General features: G+C 36.1%; 1 protein-coding gene across 10 annotated transcripts in view; it reads left to right on the top strand.

Moving 5' to 3' along the window:
- atos (atos homolog atossa) overlaps positions 1 to 20,580 on the top strand; it is a 322,345-nt gene that overhangs the window by 210,011 nt on the left and 91,754 nt on the right. For all 10 annotated transcript variants that reach the window (XM_090400982.1, XM_090400981.1, XM_090400987.1 and 7 more), the window contains exon 5: positions 4,760 to 6,350. In XM_090400982.1, the coding sequence (XP_090257108.1) occupies positions 4,760 to 6,350 (1,591 nt within the window). The remainder of the gene's footprint in view (positions 1 to 4,759; positions 6,351 to 20,580) is intronic.

Raw genomic sequence — 20,580 nt, 5'->3', positions numbered from 1 at the left:
ATAGAAACTGTGGCCCTGAGGAAAAATAAGCAGCAGGATGGAAGTAGCAGAGATGAAAATGCTTAGGTGGATGTGCGGTGTGACCAGAAAGGATCGTCCGAGAAATGACTATGTGAGGGGGAACAGTGAAAGTTACGAACTTAGGAGCAAAGATACAGGAGGCAAGGTTGAGATGGTTTGGTGATGTGATGAGGAGGGAGGACAAATATGTGGGAAGAAGGGTCATGGAGATGGATGTGCAAGAAAGGAGGAAGCGTGGGCAGCCAAAGAAGAGATGGAGGGAGTTGGTAGAAGAGGACTTGAGGATGAAAAACTTGGATGTGGTGACAGCCCAAGACAGGAGGATGTGGAGGAGACTCATCATCAACAGTGACCTCACTTAAATGGGAAAAGCTGCAGAAGAAGAAGATGAGAGACAGTTGCGGAAAGTTTTTCTGCTTAGTTACAACATATATTATACATGACAGGAAATGCTCTTGTTTTATTCTTATACTCAAGCATAAATAAGAGTGAAATAACTTCATGACCAGTCTGCTTTTCTCTGGAATGTTGAGTACATGGAGAGATTTAGCAAATGACATCTGCAGAACGTGTTGGATGGGAAGAGAAAGACTAAATATATGATTAAGACAAACATGCATGAGGAATTTGTACTGCTTAAGTAGAAAGGCCGAACAGGAGTCCATGCCTGGAAGTTTCATGAAAAGTATGAACAAAGGAGTAAGATACAGGTCTGCTTCTTGGGGAGGGAGGGAGGGAGAGAAAGATGGGTAAGTGAAATGCATTATTCAGAATGTATGGCAAGGGTGTGAAGAGTGTAGAGGGATTCAAAGTATAGTTTGAAGACCATTGTGTTTGACAGTTAATATAATAAGGAGTCCTTTGGCTCCATAGAGATATGGCAAATGTAGTAATGAGCGCTGTTTAGCCAAAGGAGATCAAAAAGAGAAAATTGTAGGTAGAACATTATCTGATATACGGTCGTGGCTCATGGCTTGAAATTGTGGGGCTGCTGCAAATCTCGAAATATACATACACACTGTTAGTACAGTATATACGTGTTTGGATAAAATATTAAAATTATGGTAAAAATAAAAAAAAATAAAAATTAAACATGAAATAATATTGTTTATTATCGATAAAATTATACAGTTTAGTATAATTCAAAATTACTTAAAAATTACTATAACAAATGTTATATCTTTAATTATAATGTCCAAATATTTAAAGAGACGGAGTAAACACGATAAGCTACTACTGGCGCAAACTGCATATAAATAACAGTGGAACTGCGCGACGGACAGTGCCACATTACGCTAATAGCTCGCATCTCATATGCCATATTGCATATGCTTGCGCACGTAGCAATATGACACTGTGGAAAACATTGTGCTGCTAGCATCCTTCGCCCTCCTAAGTGCTACAAGATGGATTTTTATTATTTTTCTTTACAAAATAAGAGAATTGTATAGGGTTGTTGATGATAAAATTAAATATTACAAGCAAATAGAAATAAATTAATAAATATATTTATATATCGAAAAATTGGAGGTGCTTCAGTTCCGCAGTGCCTGTGCACAAACCGCCCCTGCTGATATAGAATATCAGTGCAGGTACATACAAAAATGTCATCTTTAAGATAATTTATGAGTATATAATTTGGGAAAGTGAAAATATAACAAGGATATGTACTTAAGTTTCGTAGATCTGGAAAGGGCATATTTGTCATATGCCCTTCCCAGATCTTTTGTATTTTGAAAAGCTTTCCCCAGAGGAAAAAATCTTTTCAAAATTCTACATCTATGAGATAGATAGAAATGAGGAATAAGTGGGGTAAATCAATTAAAGGAAGGTGGTTTAATATAAAATCAGGGGAAAGACAAGGATGCACATTATCTCCATGCTATAGTACGACAGTATTGGAGTGCCGACATGTAATGGACTTAATTGGAGGAAATTTGTTGATGGACATCAACAATAATGTAAACTTATCATGTACGTATATATGGATTGCATTATGAAGAAAAAATTTGAGCTAAACCTGATATTAAAATTGGAGATATCAAACTTAGCTCTTTGCTTTATGCAGTTGATATACTCCTAAACAAATCCAGTGCAAGTTTCTGGGGTTCTGTAACTAAACTACATAACAGCTGTAACACATTTGGCATGAAAATCAGCAATAAAAAGACAAAAACTATGAAAATAGGCAGGAACATAGAAAACTTCAATTACATTCTCAGTGGAGAACTTAGAGAACAAGTAAAATTTGTCAGCTAAAAGTACAGTTTTTTTTTTAGTGAAGATGGCAAATTAAATTTGGAAATACACACCAGAATAAGCAAAGCTGGTGTACTGGGAAGCCAAGTTGAATAAATTTATGTGGAATAAGGAAAGAAATTAGCCAAAACATAAAACTAGCAGTGTACAAGATGGTGTTTAAACCAGTTTTAAGTTATGTATCTGAAAGTTGGGTTAAATATAAAAGACTTGATCAAAGACTAGAGACCACAGGTATGAGAGTTCCAAGAAAAATCAGAGTCGTGAACAGTTGGCAGAATCATATTAAAAATTAAGATGTTATGAAGAAACTTCACTATGTTAGCATTCAAGAATGTGTGAGCAGAGCTAATCTAAGGTAGTTCCACTTAAATAGAATGCTTGAGGACAGCTTAGCCAAACAGGTGTTTAATATCAAGATGAAAGGAAAGAGACCCAGAAGAAGACCAAGGTCTAGGTGGATCAATTCAGTCAAAAGTACCTTAGAAGCATGGAATGTTAGATACAAATATTGGAGTGCTGACATGTAATAGACTAATTGGAGGAATTTGTTGATAGGAGATCAACAATAACATTAACTTAATCATGTAGCCTAACACTTCTTCAGAGAATATTATTATATATTATTATTATTATTATTCAGGCCTCCATGGAGTAAAAACACTCATCGTGGGAGGTCCTTTCTAAGAAAAACAAGTCTATCAAGACTCATCGAGGGAGGTCCCTCCTAGGAAACACAAAGTCTATCATACCACTCCTTAAACGCATTGACCGTTCTCGCTCTCACCATTCTATCAAGCAGTACATTCCATAGTTCTACCACCCTCCATGCAAAGCAACCACTCCTCACCCTCTTTCTCACAGTTTCCTTCATATCATAACATATCAGGAAAGTGATGAAGAAATGAGTAGGGATTACAGAAACTGATTACCTTTGATTATATCCAGATTACCAACCAAGATCAGATTTTTTATCTTGGCATCCTGGAACAAATACATCATATCCACAGTCCCTTTGGTCTCTACAAAACTTGGTATCCTTTCCTTTTCCACTAAAGGCACTACTTCTCACCTGTACAGCTGCAAACAGTGTTCGAATTCTAAATCCACCCAATCTTATAATACTGTTTTCTCGAACAGAATTAGTGCTTCCAAAACCTCCCTTTTGTTTGATTTTATCTGGAAAAGAGTAAGTTGGTTAATAGATAATCCTGCTAACATACTTTCTCATGGGTATCTACTTTTTTATAGATATTTTCATAGGCAATTTATTCTCATCTTTTTCTCATTATTCTCATCTACAGAACAGTACTATCATCATTCCTCTATTTTCCTGCAAACCTTTGAAAACATGAATAACTGGTCAACATGTATTCACTGTCCACCTTCAGACCTACCTAACCAACATCTTTTTTCTCTCTTTAATTCCATACATATCTCTCTGGCATTCCTCAAACTGTTTTTTTTTCCCTAATTATTTCAATCTTCAGCTGTTCAAGAAATGAGATTCCTTCTTTCATTTTAACCACTTATCCATGCACACAATACTGATATATCATAGGTTCTGCATGATTTAAAAAAAAAAAATATATATATATATATATATATTTATTATTATTATTATTCAGGCCTCCATGGAATCAAAAGACTCATCGTGGGAGGTCCTTTCCAAGAAACACATGGATGGAGAGTGGTTGAACCATGGAATGCATTGCCTGATAGAGTGGTGAGAGCGAGAAGTCAATACGTTTAAGAAGTGGCATGATAGACTTTGTGTTTCCTAGGAGGGAAACACAAGGTCTATCATGCTCCACTCTATCAGGCAATGCATTCCATGGTTCAACCACCCTCCATACAAAGAATCCACTCCTCACGCTCTTTCTCACAGTTTCCTTTCGTAACTTCCAGGGATAGCCCCTTGTCATGACTCCTTCCCACTGTTCAACCAAGCGAAAGAACTCCCCAGTGTCAATCCTGCAACCACCTCTCAACAGTTTAAAAGTCTCAATCATATCAGCTCTCCTTCTATCCACCAAACTCTGCAGTCTACTCTTCCTCAGCCGATCCTCATAACTAACATTGTACAATCCCAACACCATCTTTGTTATCCGGTTTTTAATTTTGGTTTTTAATGCTACATGATAACATCCTTTTCTAAATACTGACTCTAACACATGAAAACTGATTATTACATTTTCTATTATACTTACCCAGTTATTGATTTTTTTTTACTTTTCTTCTCTTTTATTTGCAGTTTTATGGAATATATGAATATCAGACTTGATCTTATCAGCTAGATATTCAAACTCCCACTTCCCAAAGAAAAATTATCAGTTAAATCTGTATTTGCTCATAAGCAAATTATAATGCCAATTTTTTGCTTCTTCATGAGGCATATTATACCAAAGTTATGAATATTAATACTACGATCATGTGACATAGGTTAAAAAAAATAATGGACATTATTTTTGCCTTGTAGGATATGTGTGCCTGGAGAAGCCTTTTCCTGTAAGTTTTCCAAACAACCAGATATGCATGTTTTTCCAGTCTCAAATGTAGGAAGAAGCAATGCAATGAAGGTTACAGTGAGATCAATTCCCCGGTGTGGTGAAATTCCTGTGGTTGTTTGCGACAAGCATTTTGTACAAAATAATGGAATAAAGACTAATAAACATACAGCGTCAAAGGGACAAAAGTTAGCAGTTCTTCCTGAAGAAGTGGCTTATAATGATACAGAAAGAGAAGAAGGAGAATATAGCTGTAACATTATTCCACCATCTAAACTTCTTACACATAATTCCAGGACCACTAGTCCTGCTGATTCAATGTTAGGAGACAGTCTTTTGGATCCTCCACATTCTCTTCAGATGTATCCAAAGAGATATCAGTCACCATCTAGGTGTGGAAGTCCAAGCCTTGAGGTTCCTGAGCATCTGATGTTCGGTAAGGGAGCTATTACAAAGAGAGAAGCAGAAAGACAGAGGATGCAACAAGCTACCAAAGAAAGAAGTAGACCTCAGCGTCGACCTGTTGTAGAGAGGTTCTTGAAAAACTCGCTTGTTAGTGACATCTGTGCCTCTACTCCTTGTGATCATTCAGAAGCTGTAAATATAAAACGGCCTGTCGTACATAGTATTCAGAAGAATACTGTTAAGGATGTAAATAAAAGTGAAGACCAAGTAGCAAATTATTTATGTACTGATGAAATATCTCTACCTAGAGAAGAGATGGAATGTGTTCTTAATAGACTGAGACAAAGATATCCTGGAGTTAAATATGGTAATAGATATTCCCAATTGTCATTTCCATTAGATGATAAAGAAATTTCATTGCAGAAAGAATCTAATATAGTGACAGAAAATGTACATAATCCTATAAATGCTCACAAAAGTGAAGCATCTTCTGATGTTCACTTGTCTTCACACCAAGGTTTTACCAAATTAGATCTATTGCAAGAGTTGCATAGGACTAAAACATGTAAGGATGCAGTTTCCACACCCAAGTGCAATAAAATTACTGAGCTGCCAGGGATGAACAGCAGCAACACTACAAGAAATACAATGCAGGCAGCCATTCTTCCTACAGATCAAAAATATCAAAGTAGGACTTGCAGGTTTTTTGTAGGGACACACAGTGACAAAACAGAACCACAGTATCCTGTACATAAAAATGAGATGCCAAATTTACATACCTCATTTCATTTATTGAAGGATCAAAAGCAACTCGAAAGTAATGTACATATAGAAGGCAGTACTGGAAATATAAATTGTAATCAAAATAAAATGCATGAAATTGAAAACAAAGATGTATATATTTTTTCAAGCTACAAAAATGAAGACAGCTGTACATATCTACAAACTGAAGCCGAAACCTGTGTCAAAAATCAGCAAGAAGGGAATGTCAGTACACAAGCAAATGATAAAAAAATTAATGGTACCAGTTTGCCTCACAGTAACACATGGAGTGAAGGATTTGGTAGCTCTAGAATAAAAGCTTGCATGCTTAAAAGTAATTGTTTGCTTCGACACTTGCTAAAACCAAATGGAATTGAATCATCTCATCCCTGTGAGGTAAGTGTAGATCATTTAAAAACTTATGCAAAATTTCTTTTGGCCAGTGTGTTATGTTTGTGTTACAATCGCAGACAGTAAATTCTTATTATAGTGAACACTCATAGAGACCTATAATAGTTTGTTATAATAGATAGTTTGTATGGTGAATTCCTTTGGACAGCCTTAAAGCTATGAAACATTGATAGCAGCACTTTTCAGTATGTTATATTGAGTGGGTTCATTATAGCAAGCTTATGAGAACTGATATCTGTGCACCTTACATACACACGCACACATACAATAAAGGCTGGTTATATACAACCATACTGAAGTTTTTTTTTTTCCCCCGATTATCATACAGAAAATAATAGTTGTTCATATTAAATGAACAGGGCTGGCTTGAGACAAGTGGTAGATATGATTGCATTTGTTTGACTACTTGATGAGGACTTGGCTAAACTGAAATCCATCTTGTTCTATTTAATACTCTGGTAGGAAGTTTTTCCACTTATTAAGTAAATTATACTTGACAAGTTATATCATCATCATCAAATTCCTGCCATGTACCCTCAAGGGGTGTATAGGATATGATAGTACTAAATGAAAAAAATTACATCGTTACTAACTTCCTATCTACAATTTTCCTCCAAATCAGTCTGTTACTTGTCAAGACTCCAACATTATCAGATATTATATTTCTATCGTCTAAGGCACTTTGTACTGTATCAATCCACCTATATCTTGGTCTTCCTCTGGGTCGTTTTGCTGCCAACCTGGCAGAGAACACTTGTTTTGCTAATCTTTCTTCGCCCATTCTGTTTAAGTGACCATACCACCTGAGATTAGCTCTGCTAGCGCATTCCTGGATGCTGACAATGTCAAGTTCTTTCCTAATATCCTCATTTGTAATATGATATTGCCATTAATGCCATCTGTTCACACCTATAATCTTTCTCAGGAATCTCATATCTGCGGTCTCTAGTCTTTGGTCAAGTGTTTTACTTTTGACCCAGCTCTCAGATCCATAAGTTTTGAACTGTTTTGAACACTGTCTTGTATACAGCTAATTTAGTGTTCCGACTAATTTCTCTCTTATTCCATATGAATTTATTCAGTTGACTTCCCACCATACCAGCTTTGCTGATTCTGTTGTCTATTTCTATATTTAATTTACCATCTTCACTAAAAATCGTGCCTAAGTAGCTGAAATGTTTTACTTGTTCCACAGGTTCTCCATTCACAACACAGTTGACATTTTCAATGATTCTGCCTATTTTCATTGTCTTTGTCTTTTTATTGCTGACCTTCATACCATATCTATTACAACAGCTATACAATTTAGTCAGAGAATCTTGCAGACTTGTATCAGATTTATTTAGAAGTATAACATCATCCACATAAAGCAAAGAGCTGACATTAACATCTCCAATTTTGATATCATGTTTAATACCACTTTCCTTCATAATGTGATCCATATAGATAATGAATAACAGAGGGGATAATGTACATCCTTGTCTCACACCAGATTTAACATTAAACCATCTTCCTGTACTTCCTTCAATTCTAACTGCTGACTTACAACTCAAATAAAGACTAAGTATTGCTTAATATAATGCCCCACTGACACCATATAACTGTAGCATATTGAATAGCTTCTCTCTTGGCACCTTGTCATATGCCTTTTCCAAATCGACAAAACTTAAATACAGATCTTTGTTATATTCCCATGCTTTCTCGACTATTTGTCGTAAAGTGAAAATCTGATCCTGACAGCCTCTATTTGGCCTGAATCCAGCTTGTTCTTCACCAAGCTTTTCTTCCACAATTCTTCTTAACCGTTTCTCAAGTATACTTGCATAGACAGGAACACTCAGTAGGGAAATACCTCCTGTAATTCTCACATTGTATTATTTCCCTTTTTATATATGGGTACTATGAGAGTTCTACTCCAATCATTGGGAATTCATCCCTCTGTCCAGGCTTTCTGAACAATGCAGTGCAGCCACTGTAAGACTCTTATACCACCATACTCTTATACACCAAGCCTCAAAAAAATTCCTCCACTTCTACCTTAGTAGAACCTTCTGTGGGACCACAGGCACAAATAAGTCTCATTGTCCAGTTCCCCATTCTCATATTTGCCCACATTTCTCTACTTGAGACTGACTGCCATTCAAGAAGATTAGCCTCGTATTTTGTGTTGTATACTATGGCTACTCCTGCTTTGCCTTGATTGTCATTGCCTGAATATAACAGTTTGTATTTATTGCTCAGAAAGATCTCACCAGTTTTTGACTTTTTCGTTTCAGTCACCCCTACTATGTCGATCTGGTACTTATTTAATTCCTCAGCTAGCTCCATTTCTTTGCTATTCAGGCTTCTTATGTTAATGGTATTGATCTTTAACTCGGGTGATGTTGAGTTGGGGTGTGTTTTCAGATTTGTTCTAGTAGCTGACTTTTCGTTGTTCACCCTGGTTCCCTGGCGAAAACAACGGGGGCCTTGTTTAACCGGTGACGCCCCAGCCGGCATGAAATTTTGTCATGTTGTACCATCATTAGTAAACAAAAGTGTGCTGATAAAGTATCTTCATGATTATACTGTTTGTTTATAGAGGCTGTTAGCTTCACATCAGATTATCGGTATCCCATAATGCACAGCATATATTCCTCTTTCAGACTTGTATATTGCAATGCATTATATGAAGAGTCACTACTCAGGCTTGTTTCTGACCTTTATTGAGGTCTCATCAGTGGGAGTCATGTTTTCCTCATAACCAGTGCAATGGTATATCACAGTATTAAAATATTCTGGATGAGAGGTTGTAAAAATTTTATTGCTTGGTTAGAAAGTAAATTATACTCAACAAGAATGTTATATTCTTGTTTGCCTTTCATCTAATGTGAAGATACTTCATGTGCTAACTTGTTTGCACATGAAGTGTCTTCACAACTTAGCTACTTGTTGAGTGTTTTACATCATATTGCCTCAGTATCCAAATCGTAATTTGAATTTAATTTGAAATAGTAAAAGCCTAATTTTTATTTTTTATCTGAAAACATGGGCAGGTTCAGAAATGTCAAAAACTTGTGTGGATTTTAAACAATTTTCTTTCTCTCCACTTCAGGTTTTTAATAACCAAGATGGCATTACCTGGGGATTATCCAGTGTGACATCGCATACGAGTCTTTTTAAAGACTTGATGAATTTCCAAATATGGAAAGAGTATTTTAACAAACAGTCATGTGAGATGCAATGTGAATCCAGATCTCCTTGGAAAATTGGTCTTATCTACTAAGGCTTGCGAACTATGTTATTGCTTGGTTTCTGCAACTGCTGAAGTCAGCCCTGAGGTTATTATTATTATTTAGATCTCCAAGGAGTCAAAAGACTCATCGCGGGAGGTCCTTCCTAGGAAATACAAGTCTATCAAAACTCATCGTGGAAAGTCCCTCCTAGGAAACACAAAGTCTATCATACCACTCCTTAAACTCATTGACCATTCTCACTCTCACCACTCTATCAGGCAATGCATTCCATAGTTCAACCACCCTCCATGCAAAGAAATCACTCCTCACCCTCTTTCTCACAGTTTCCTTTCGTAACTTCCAGTGATGACCCCTTGTCATCACTCCTTCCCACTGTTCAACCAAGCGAAAGAACTCCCCAGTGTCAACCCTGCAACCACCTCTCAACAGTTTAAAAGTCTCAATCATATCAGCTCTCCTTCTTTTATCCACCAACCTCTGCAGTCCATATTCCCTCAGCCAATCCTCATAACTAACATTGTGCAGTCCTGAAACTATCTTTGTTATCTGCCTTTATACCCTTTCTAGTTAATTTATCCCCTTCAAATCCTGGGGACCAAATCTGAGACCAATAGTTCAAGTGTGGTCTGATCAGGGTCTTATACAACGGAATGATAACTGTTTTATCTCTGCAGGTCAGTGTCCTTCTCATTATTGCAGCAATCATCTGTGTTACCATCGTTACCTTTGCAATATGTCCCCTAAATTTCAGGTTTCTATCAATCATCAATCCCAGATCTCTTGTCTCCCCTACTTCCTTTAGTATTACCCTTCCCATAGAGTATGCAGTGTCCCATCGATGTTTCCCAAACATCAAGACCTTACATTTTGCTGCATTAAACCGACACCCCCATTCATTTGCCCATCTGTCTAGCTTATTCAAATTCTCTTGCAGGACTATACCACATCTGCACTATTACTAATAACCCTTCCCAGCTTCACATCATCTGCAAACAACTGAATATCCCCCTGTAATCCCCTGAAAATGTCATTGATATAATGATTAAACAATATAGGTCCCAGTACTGAGCCCTGTGGGACCCAACTTGTAACCCTCTGCCTCCTTGAAACTGCCCCACCATACACAACTCTCTGATACCTATCAGACAGCCAATCCTGAATCCAGTTGACCAACCTGACATCCAAACCCATGTGCTGCAACTTAAATATCAGCTTATCATGTGGCACCCTCTCAAATGCCTTCGTTTAATCCAAGAAAATGGCAGTATATGCCTTTCCCTCATCTACTGCTCTTGTAACTTTATTATAAAAGCTAGCATATTACTAAAACAAGAGCGACCTTTCATAAATCCATGTTGGCTCTCACAGATAACATTACCCTCATCTGCCTAATGTTGTATACTCTCACTGACTAATTTCTCCAAGATCTTAACAACTACTGATGACACACAAATTGGCCTATAATTAGATACTTCCAGTCTGCTGCCGCCCTTATGCAATGGCACTAACTTACCTTCCTTCCATTCCCCGGGCACCTTTCCCGTAGCCAGACTTTCATTGAAAAACCAGGTCAAAGGAGGTCATTTCCTTAGTACATTCTCTCAAAACTCCTCCAGGTTGTAATAGAACTCTGTGCAAGTTAATGTATATTTCCTGATAATGTAGAATATTTTTTTCTTTATATTTCTCTTAGTGGTGTTTCATATCAATTCCTTTATTTACGTTTAAAATTTAAATCATGTAATGTTTTCTTCTTTTTCTCTTGAATGCAAACAAATTTCTGACATCAGAATGAACTTGTTAGATACTATTTAGAGCAGGGGGATAGCCAGTCCAAGGACAGCAGGTCCATGAAATAGTTATGAGTAGATTTCACAATGTGCCTGCCTGATGAGAAGCCTAAAAAAAAAATGACTGAAAACTCATCACAGAAAGGAAAAACAGTATAAGCTTCAAGGAAATGTTGGGCAAAATAACAAATGAATATAACATAAATTTTGAAAATGACGTGTTATTAATTTCTTTAATAATAAAAGCATTAATCGAATTGATTTAAATAATTGAAATTACATTTCATTTGGAATCACTGAAGACTTGGACAAATGATATCAATTAGTTTATTACAACTTTTGGCATGAGAAATATAGTATTAGTTAACCTTATAAAACTAGGATATTTTCTGTCTTTCCTACTGAGAAGAATCTAGAAAGAGAAAGATCCAACATGTCATCCAGATAATGAAAACCTTAAAATATATCAGCATTGGAAACAACATATGGATCTTGATATGGACTCGTGTGCTGTTTCCTATTGTGGTACATAGATATTGAGGCATGTGTTGTACTGAATGTACCTGCTGTTTTTAGGTGATACGTTAACTATCATACTTAGCTAGCGAAAACTTTGTTTTTGACCTTAACCCAATATTTTGATTGTTTCAGCATTGGTAATGACTATGATAAAGATAAATATCTGTTAATAATTAAAACTATGTTTAATTATTATCTAAGTTTTCATAATACTTTATTAGTAATAACAGACTGCATTTAGTAATGCCTGATGTTGTAATGGCACACTAGTAAAAACAATATGCCATATTAGACAAATGCCATGAATTCTCTGAGACTGGGTGTGGTAAAAAGCTAGTTGCTATCATTTAGTAAAAATATGCCTAATGGAAGTAATTTGTGAGATAAATGGAATTAGATAATAGATTAGTACAAGTGAGATAGGCATGGGTGCCTGATAAGTTGATTGGTATTAGCACGTGGTGTATTTGAGGACATTTTTATTAACACCAGACCTCATCACAGGAGTCAAACACTGTTACACACAAAGCCTGTCATATCTGCATTCACCCCAATGTCAGGCAAGGCATTCCACTTGCCAACCACTCTCCATGCAATGAACCTGCTCCTTATGTCCCTCCTTATACAGCTTCCAGGGTATGTCCTCTTGTTCTATTCTCTTCTCTTCTCCCATTCTATGAAAAATTTCCTCCATATTAACCTGATTACAACCTTTTATCAACTTAAATGTCCTAATCATATCCTTTCTCCTCCTTCCTATTCACAAGGCTTTTCAAACTGCATTTCCTAAATCTGTCCTCACATCCCAAAGAGCAGTTACTCAGTAACACTAGTCATGACACAATCTACAACAATAAGAAATATTGTTGGCGAGAGAATGAAGCCCTATGGAACTCCTGTTTTTATTTCAAACTTGTCTAAAAGTTTTCCACTTTGTGTATGATTTGTATTTTATATTTTTCATAATTTATTTTTAAGTATGTTGATAATTTTACATGGTATGTCATAATATAACAATTTCCATATTGCTCCTCTGTTAAAAGTTTTTTTTTAAAAATAAACAAAGTTGATATAAAGATTTGAACTGTCATTCCATTGACTGTTCTATTATTATTCTGATTGTTGTTATTTGATCTATACATGATCTGTTGATTCTAAATCCTGATTGTGTTTCTCTTTGCTTTTCGGTCTATTTTTTTTTCTTTCTTTCTTTCTGATATTGTTCTTGTTAGCACTTCACTTGTGTTTAAGAATGATATTCCTCTCTAATTACTGCAATCAGTTAAATCACTTTTTTTTTTTTTTTAATCCAAATGTTAGCAAACAAAGTTTGTCCCTGAAGTACATAATACATAGCATTATACATGTCTTCAAGGAGATGTGCTTTGCATTAATATCTAAGGCTGGTGATGAGAACTTATACCACCTTTACCACAAGTTGCCCCCAGTCCTGAAAGTACTTAAGGCGCAGACTTTGTTTGATAACACTTGGATAAAGGATAAAACCCAATATATAAGTAATGATATTCCTCTATAATTACTGCAATCAGTTAAATCACCTTTTTTTTTCCTTTGGTATTTTGATCAGTAATCCAATATTCCATTCATCTGGCCATTCTTCTTACATCCATATTTGGTTAAGAAATGGGCAAAGGAGTATATTCACCATTAAGTCTATATCTGCTTTTAATAGTTCATTTGGTATACTATCTATGTCAGCTGCTTTTCTATTTTTACTTTTTTTGTGTGTTTTTTGTGTTTCACTTTTTTTTTATTTCTTTGGTGTCTATTTTTAATACTATTTTCTTTTTTTCTGATATTTTAATTTCTTTTTCAGGTTTTTCTCTATTCATTATCTCTTTGAAGTATTCTACCCATCTCTCTATTTTCTTTTTGTTATTGTTTATTTTATTTCCTTGTTTGTCTTTAATAATGTTTATTTTCTTGTCTGCCATTGTTCTCATAACATTATATAATGTTTTAGTATCACCTCTATTAGATGGAATTTCTTCCTCATTTGGTTGATTTCAATAAATTCTCTTATCTTTTCTTGCACATGTCTTAATCTCTATATGCATTTCTTTATATTTCTCTTGTAAGCTGATGTTAGTCTTATCTTGTGTTATTTTTTTAAAATTATTTCTTTTCTTTTTTCAATTTGAGTTTTTTTGTGTGCAGATATCCATTCTTTGTCTTTTCTTTTCTGCATTTCTAGTATTTTTTTCTGCAGCTTCATGGTATATGTTTTCAATACCTGTCTACATTTCTTCAATGCTTCTGAATTCTTCATGTTTGTTCTCTCTCTCTCTCTCTCTCTCTCTCTCTGGTACGAGTATGAACTTCATATCTATTTTTAATCTCTACTGCATATTTTCTTTTAGTTTCGATATTTTTTTTTAGTTTATGTTATACATTATATTTTTGTCCATTACTTTCTTTATTATTATTTTTTTTCTGACCTCTATGGAATCACGAGGCTCATCACAGGAGGTCAACACAAAGTTTATCATACCATTCTTTAAATTCATCCATAGTCTGCACATTCACCACCCTCAGGCAATGCATTCCTTGCTCCTATCACTTTCTGCAATAAACTTCTTACCCTTTTACTTACCACCTTCTTTTGTCACTTCCGGGGATAGTCATTAATCTTATTTTAATTTTTCCTGTTACTAAAAAATGGCCTGCATAAGCATCTGCTCTCATTGATCTCATGTTGAAAAGAGATCCTCTCCATTTTCTTTGCATTATTATATAGTAATTTGGCTATAAGTTTTTCCAGCTGGTGTTCTTTATGTTATTTTATTTTTATGTTAAAGAATCCTTGTATTACTAATTCATTTGCCAGTAACACCTTTCCATTCTCATTCATATTTCCTATACCTTCTTTTCCCAGTATCATTTCTCTACATGTATTAAATTTCCTGTTTTATCATTTAGATCTCTCATTACTATAATTATATCTGTAGGATTTGTGTCATCTATTGTTTTTTTGTAATATATCATAAAATCATATTTTTCTTTTTTAATCTGCATTATTAGTTGGTGCATATACATTTATAATGGTCACTTTATAGAATCTTGAGTTAAATCTTGTTTTTATGCATTTTTCTATAATCGGTACCCATGCCAGCCTGGTTGGCTGAGTTTAGCATATTCACTCTCCAGCCAAAAGGCTTTGGGTTCAAATTCCACTGTGGGAATGGATGTTTGTGATTGTCTGTGAAAATACTAGTGGTCGTGGTGGGCAGTAGATGACATTGGTTTAGATGATGATGTAGTCGCAGTTCGCTGTAGTTAGTGGATTGAGTGATTGAGATGGAGTAGGTGCCCTCCCCCGATGAGTCTTTGGACTCCTTAGAGGTATAACGTAATAATAATACTATCTTGCAGCTCTTGCTTTACTATACATCATTATTGCCACTCCTTTTGGATGTTCACTATCCTCATCTTTGTTTCCAGACTATATTATTTCTCCTGAAGAACTCGACTGTATTAATCTCTGTCCATCCCATCTTGTCTCACTTATTCCCTATATTTCAGTTTTGTAGTCCTTCATTTCCTTAGCTATTTTGGCTGCTTTTAATGTTTCATACATATTCTTCACAACCCTGCATCCAGTTTGTATTCACTTTTAATGCTTTCTCCACTTCATTCACTTAACATGTTATTCCCTCTAGGGATAAAGCTTGCTTTACTAGGATGGAACACTGTAATGAAGTGATCATTAAACAGCACAACTGTGTCATCTACCTTGATCAATCTAGGTCCATATCCATCCAGCAGTATAAAATCCATCCAAAATCATTTTTACTCCTACTGACCATATAGCAAAAAATATCTCCTTGGGATTCTCCTGGGATTGCAACACCTCATATTCTAATTTTTCTCTCCTTACTGTACTAGTCACATTTCTAACCTGAACTTTTATATTTCTCCACCTCATTCTTCATATGTTCTCTTTATGTGAACATATGAAGAAAAGAATGGGAGAGGTATGTTATTGATGATAGCCAATGAACTGCAACCAAAAAGAGTAAAGTTCAACTGCAGGACATGAAAATAATGCATTTGAGGCTATCTGGTGTGAGATAGAGACCAGCAGAACAAAATATACAGTTGGATGCTGCTATAGACCAAGGATGAAAAAGATTATGGAGATAATATGCATCGGCAAATAGACTCAATGAATGGAAATGATAATTATTATGGCGGATTTCAACTATGGCCACATAGATTTAGAAGGAGGAGAGGACACATGGGAGGAAGGAAATGGAATGTATGCAGTTACTAAGGGATAATCACCTGAGACAGCATTTGATGGAATATACTAGAGGTTCAAGAGTGCTCGATCTAGTAATTGCATCTAAGAATTTGTCTATAATGAATATGACCATGTTGCCGCCAGTTGGAGATAATAGTAGAATTACTAAGTGAGCACTTTGTAATAGTATATAATATCATCCATGTAGTGATATTGCAGTAATGAGAGAGAGAGAGACAAAGACTTATATGGGAACTGAGGTAAATGAATTGGAGGTGCATAGCATATTACAGAACCTTAATGCAAATACAGCTATGGGATTGTATGGTATACCAGCTCAAGTTTATGCAAAGCAGCAGTGTCAAGAGAAATGTCAGTGCCCTTGACCATACCATTTAATCTAAGTCTCAGCTCTGGGTTAGTCCTGAAGGGGTAGAAAGAGGAGAAAATAGTTCCATTGCATAATGAAGGCTCCAAGACCGATGTAGCAAATTACCAACAGATCAGCATATCAGGAGCTGTTGGCAAGGTATTGGAGAGGAGTATTGTCAAGAGCAAAATACAGGAATGGGTAGATGAAAATGGGATACTGTATGGTGGGGGGGGGGAGCAGCATGGTTTTGTGAAAGGTAGTTCATGCCTCAGTAACTTGCTCATGTTTTATAATATAGAGACAGCTGAGTTGGATAAAGGTAATCGGTTTGCAGTGATACTGCAGGACTTTGAAAAGGCGTTTGACAGGATACCAAATGGAATTCTAATCAGTAAACTGCAGCATGTGGGAATGGATATAGAGTTGGTGAGATGGATAGGAGGGTTGTTGATGGAGAGATATCAGAAAGTAGTTTATTAAGGAATAGAGTCCAAAAGAAGGCCTTTGAATAGTGGCATTCTACAGGATTCTGTTCTAGGAACGCTATTGTTTAATTTATACATTAACGATATAGGAAATGATCTGAGAGGAACAATTCGGTTATTAGATGCAAAGTTGAGTAGAGCAATAGTTAATACAGATGATGTAAAAATTTTGCAGGATGATTTGGATAGATTGACAGACTAGTAAAGAAGAATGGATGTCAGTTTAATATGGCAAAGTGTAAGGTTATGCATTTTGGGGTGAAAAGATTAGCAGCAGTATACCACATTGGTGGAACTGTTCTTCAGTAGATTGACGAAGCTAGAGATTTGGGAGTGTTTGTGGATAGGGAGTTGAAGTTTAGGGGGCACGTAGCAAAAGTGGCTAAATCAGCTCATCAGATCACTTGGTTACTGAAGAATACTTCGATGAGACAAGCAAGTTATTGTTCCTCTTTATCGAGCCTTGATAAGACCCCCATCTTGACTACTGGACAACAGGGTTTCTTGGTGATGAGGAGGCGGATCTAGAAGCGAGTGACCAAGGTGATAGCAGGTTTATGGAATGAACCTTACAGGAACAGGTTGAAGATTTGTGGGTTACAGAAACTGGTTGATAGGCGGAAAAGGGGTGATATGATAGAGACATACAAGTTACTGAGGGGTTTTTACAAGATTAATTCAGAGGAAATTTTTCAAAACAGGTATGGTGGTGGGAGAACTAGGAGCCATCCATGGAAACTGAGTAAGAGTGTAGTTAGAAAGGTTGTTAGAACTATGTTTTTTGCTTGTAGTGTTGAATGAGTGGAATAGGTTGCGGGTGACATGACTGCAAATTAATTCAGAGTAAAGTATGATAGATACTACACAATTGTTGGATAGTTCTTGACATGATGTTTAGGGCATACCTCAATGAGTAAGGACTCCTTGGAGTTTCCTGTAAAAATGATAATAATATGCCTTCCATAATCTTTTTCATCTGCAATTCCTGTTTAATTTCTCTGGTCATCCATTTGACTTTAAATTGCTTTATCTTCTTCACTTAAGGTATATAGTTTGCTGTTGCTGTCAACAATTTTTTCATAAGTGTTTCCTGTACACTACTGACCTGTCTTCTTGAAATTCTTTCATCCACTGTACTTCACCAAGCTGGTTTCTAATTCTGTTATAGTTGCATGACTTATAATTCTACAATTCCTTCAGCCTTGATATTTCTACATGCTTATTCATCCTTCCAGTCAGGACTACATGGGTACTAGCACTAGCTGGGGAAAAGTCTGACATCTTGGTCACACTCAGATCCTCTGCTCAAGCTCAAAGCTCTTGATTCTTGTGTTTACTCCACCCACATGCTGCCTAAGACAGTTGTCTCTCATGAAGTACAAAAAGTCACTTCCCTTCTGCATGTAGTTACATGCTGTTTCCTCTGCTCAGATTATGTTGCTATAGTATGGCTTCAGCAGCCATACTATATACAGCTCATGAATTCCTGAATAGAGAAGATTGAAGCATCTACTTACTCAGTAAATTAAATGTTTCTATCTTATCCCCTGTTTTTCACCTATCCACCAACTTCTGCAGTTCAGACAATCTCAGTCTATCCTTATTCTAAAAAAAAAAAAAAAAAAAAACTAAACCCTTCACATTATATCCAATGTGACTACATCATCTACTATTAGCCAAGAGTCACTAATGCATGCAACTTTTGGCAAGGTTGCACTAACCAATGCCAAAAACTCTCCCTCTTGTTTCTAATGCTTCTGGCATTAGTATATAGAAACTGCGGCATTCCTTTAAGCACCCAACTACCTTTACTTCTTGAATTGCCTATCCTATTCAATATTTTTGGCTCTAGAGACTAGATTCAACACTTGTTGGTCATTCCCACACTCTCTCTCTTCATGAATGCCTTCACACACATTCACCTACATCCACCCTAATTGCTTAAGTTTTCCTGAATTTGTGCCTTCAGTATGTTTCGTGATCAAAGCTCTCTAGATACCTAGCACTAACTATTTAGATGCAGTCCATTAGTTTTATACAAATCCTTCTTTCCATCAAACACAAGCCATAGGTCAACAAATTCTACATCACATATGGGTGGGCCGGATTCGGCCTGCTACTTCTTTTGATCCAGCCCCAATCTATTTCAGCGAAGTTTGTCTGATTCATGGTGGGAGAAAACATAGTGTGTTCTACTAACTCACATTAAGCTGATGTCATATGGCTTGCACACTATGCTTTCTCCAACCAAGTTTTCTTTCTCACTTTGACTAGCAGCATGTGTGAACATGTTACAACATGTCAGTTTGGTACTTGCGTTGGTGTTGTGCTTTGTTCAGTGCCTGCATTGATGCTATGTCCTGTTCGGTGCCTGCGTTGATGTTGTGTTCTGTTCAGTGCCTGAGGTGTAGAAGACAGTTCTGAATATTGCTTGACAGTTTGACAGTTCTGAATATTGCTTATAAATTTGGGACAATGTCAGGGGTTATTGCAAAAAAAAAAAAAAGTAGATGCAGAGAATCGTCAATTTCAAGACAACTGGATGGAGGATTATTATTTTATTCTGAATAAAGGTTTGCCTGTATGTTTGCTGTGCAAAGAATCCGTATCCGTCAACAAAGAATACAACTTGAAGAGACACTTTACTTCGAGACATGCGGATCACTCAAAAATTGATGGACAACTACGAAAAGATGAAATACAGAAGTTGAAGAAGAACTTTGATACCTAGCAGCAAATGTTCAACAAGCAAAGAACGCAGCACCACAGCATTGTCAAAGCCAGCTTTGTGGTAAACAAAAAAATCACTAAGCATTCTAAGTCATTTGGTGAAGGAGAATTTATCAAAGAATGTCTGCTGGATGTTGCAAGTATAATATGTCCTGAAAAGAAAAAAGACTTCGAGAATATTCGTTTATCAAGAGGTACTGTTGTCCGACGGATAGAAATTATGGCTGATGATATCAAAAAAAGTTTAAAAGAGAAGATTGCTAGATTGGAAGCATTTTCAATTGCTTTGGATGACAGCACCGATGCCTCCAATACAGCACAACTAGCAATAATTATTCGAGGAGTTGATGCAGATTTCAACATCACAGAAGAATTATTGGCCCTTTGGCTGTTAAAAGGAACAACTACCGGTGAAGATAGTCTTAAAACAGTCAACACAGTCTTCGAGAGATTTGGGCTTAAATGGAGTTCACTATCTGGCATATGCACTGATGGAGCCCCTACAATGGTTGGTGCACAGAAGGGATTTATTGGAATAGTTCATGAAAGAGCAATAGAACTACAGATCCATCTGGAAAATTTAACAAATTTTCACTGCATTATCCACCAACAAAATCTGTGTGCAAAATCGATTAAATTCACAAATGTTATGGAAGTTGTAGTAGCCAGTATTAACTTTATTAACTAACATGCACTTAATCACTGCCAATTTAAGGAGTATTTGGAAGACCTATTTTCGGATTATGAAGATGTGTGTTATTATTGTGAAGTGAGGTGGTTGAGTAAAGGTAAAATGTTAAAACGATTTTATGATCTGA

Source organism: Typopeltis vanoorti, chromosome 11 (assembly GCF_054136105.1).
Source record: "Typopeltis vanoorti isolate ZY-2024b chromosome 11, IOZ_Tvanoo_1.0, whole genome shotgun sequence".
Taxonomy (NCBI): domain Eukaryota; kingdom Metazoa; phylum Arthropoda; class Arachnida; order Uropygi; family Thelyphonidae; genus Typopeltis; species Typopeltis vanoorti.
The sequence above is the reverse complement of the archived record's forward strand: the minus strand, read 5'-3'. Positions and strand labels throughout refer to the sequence as shown.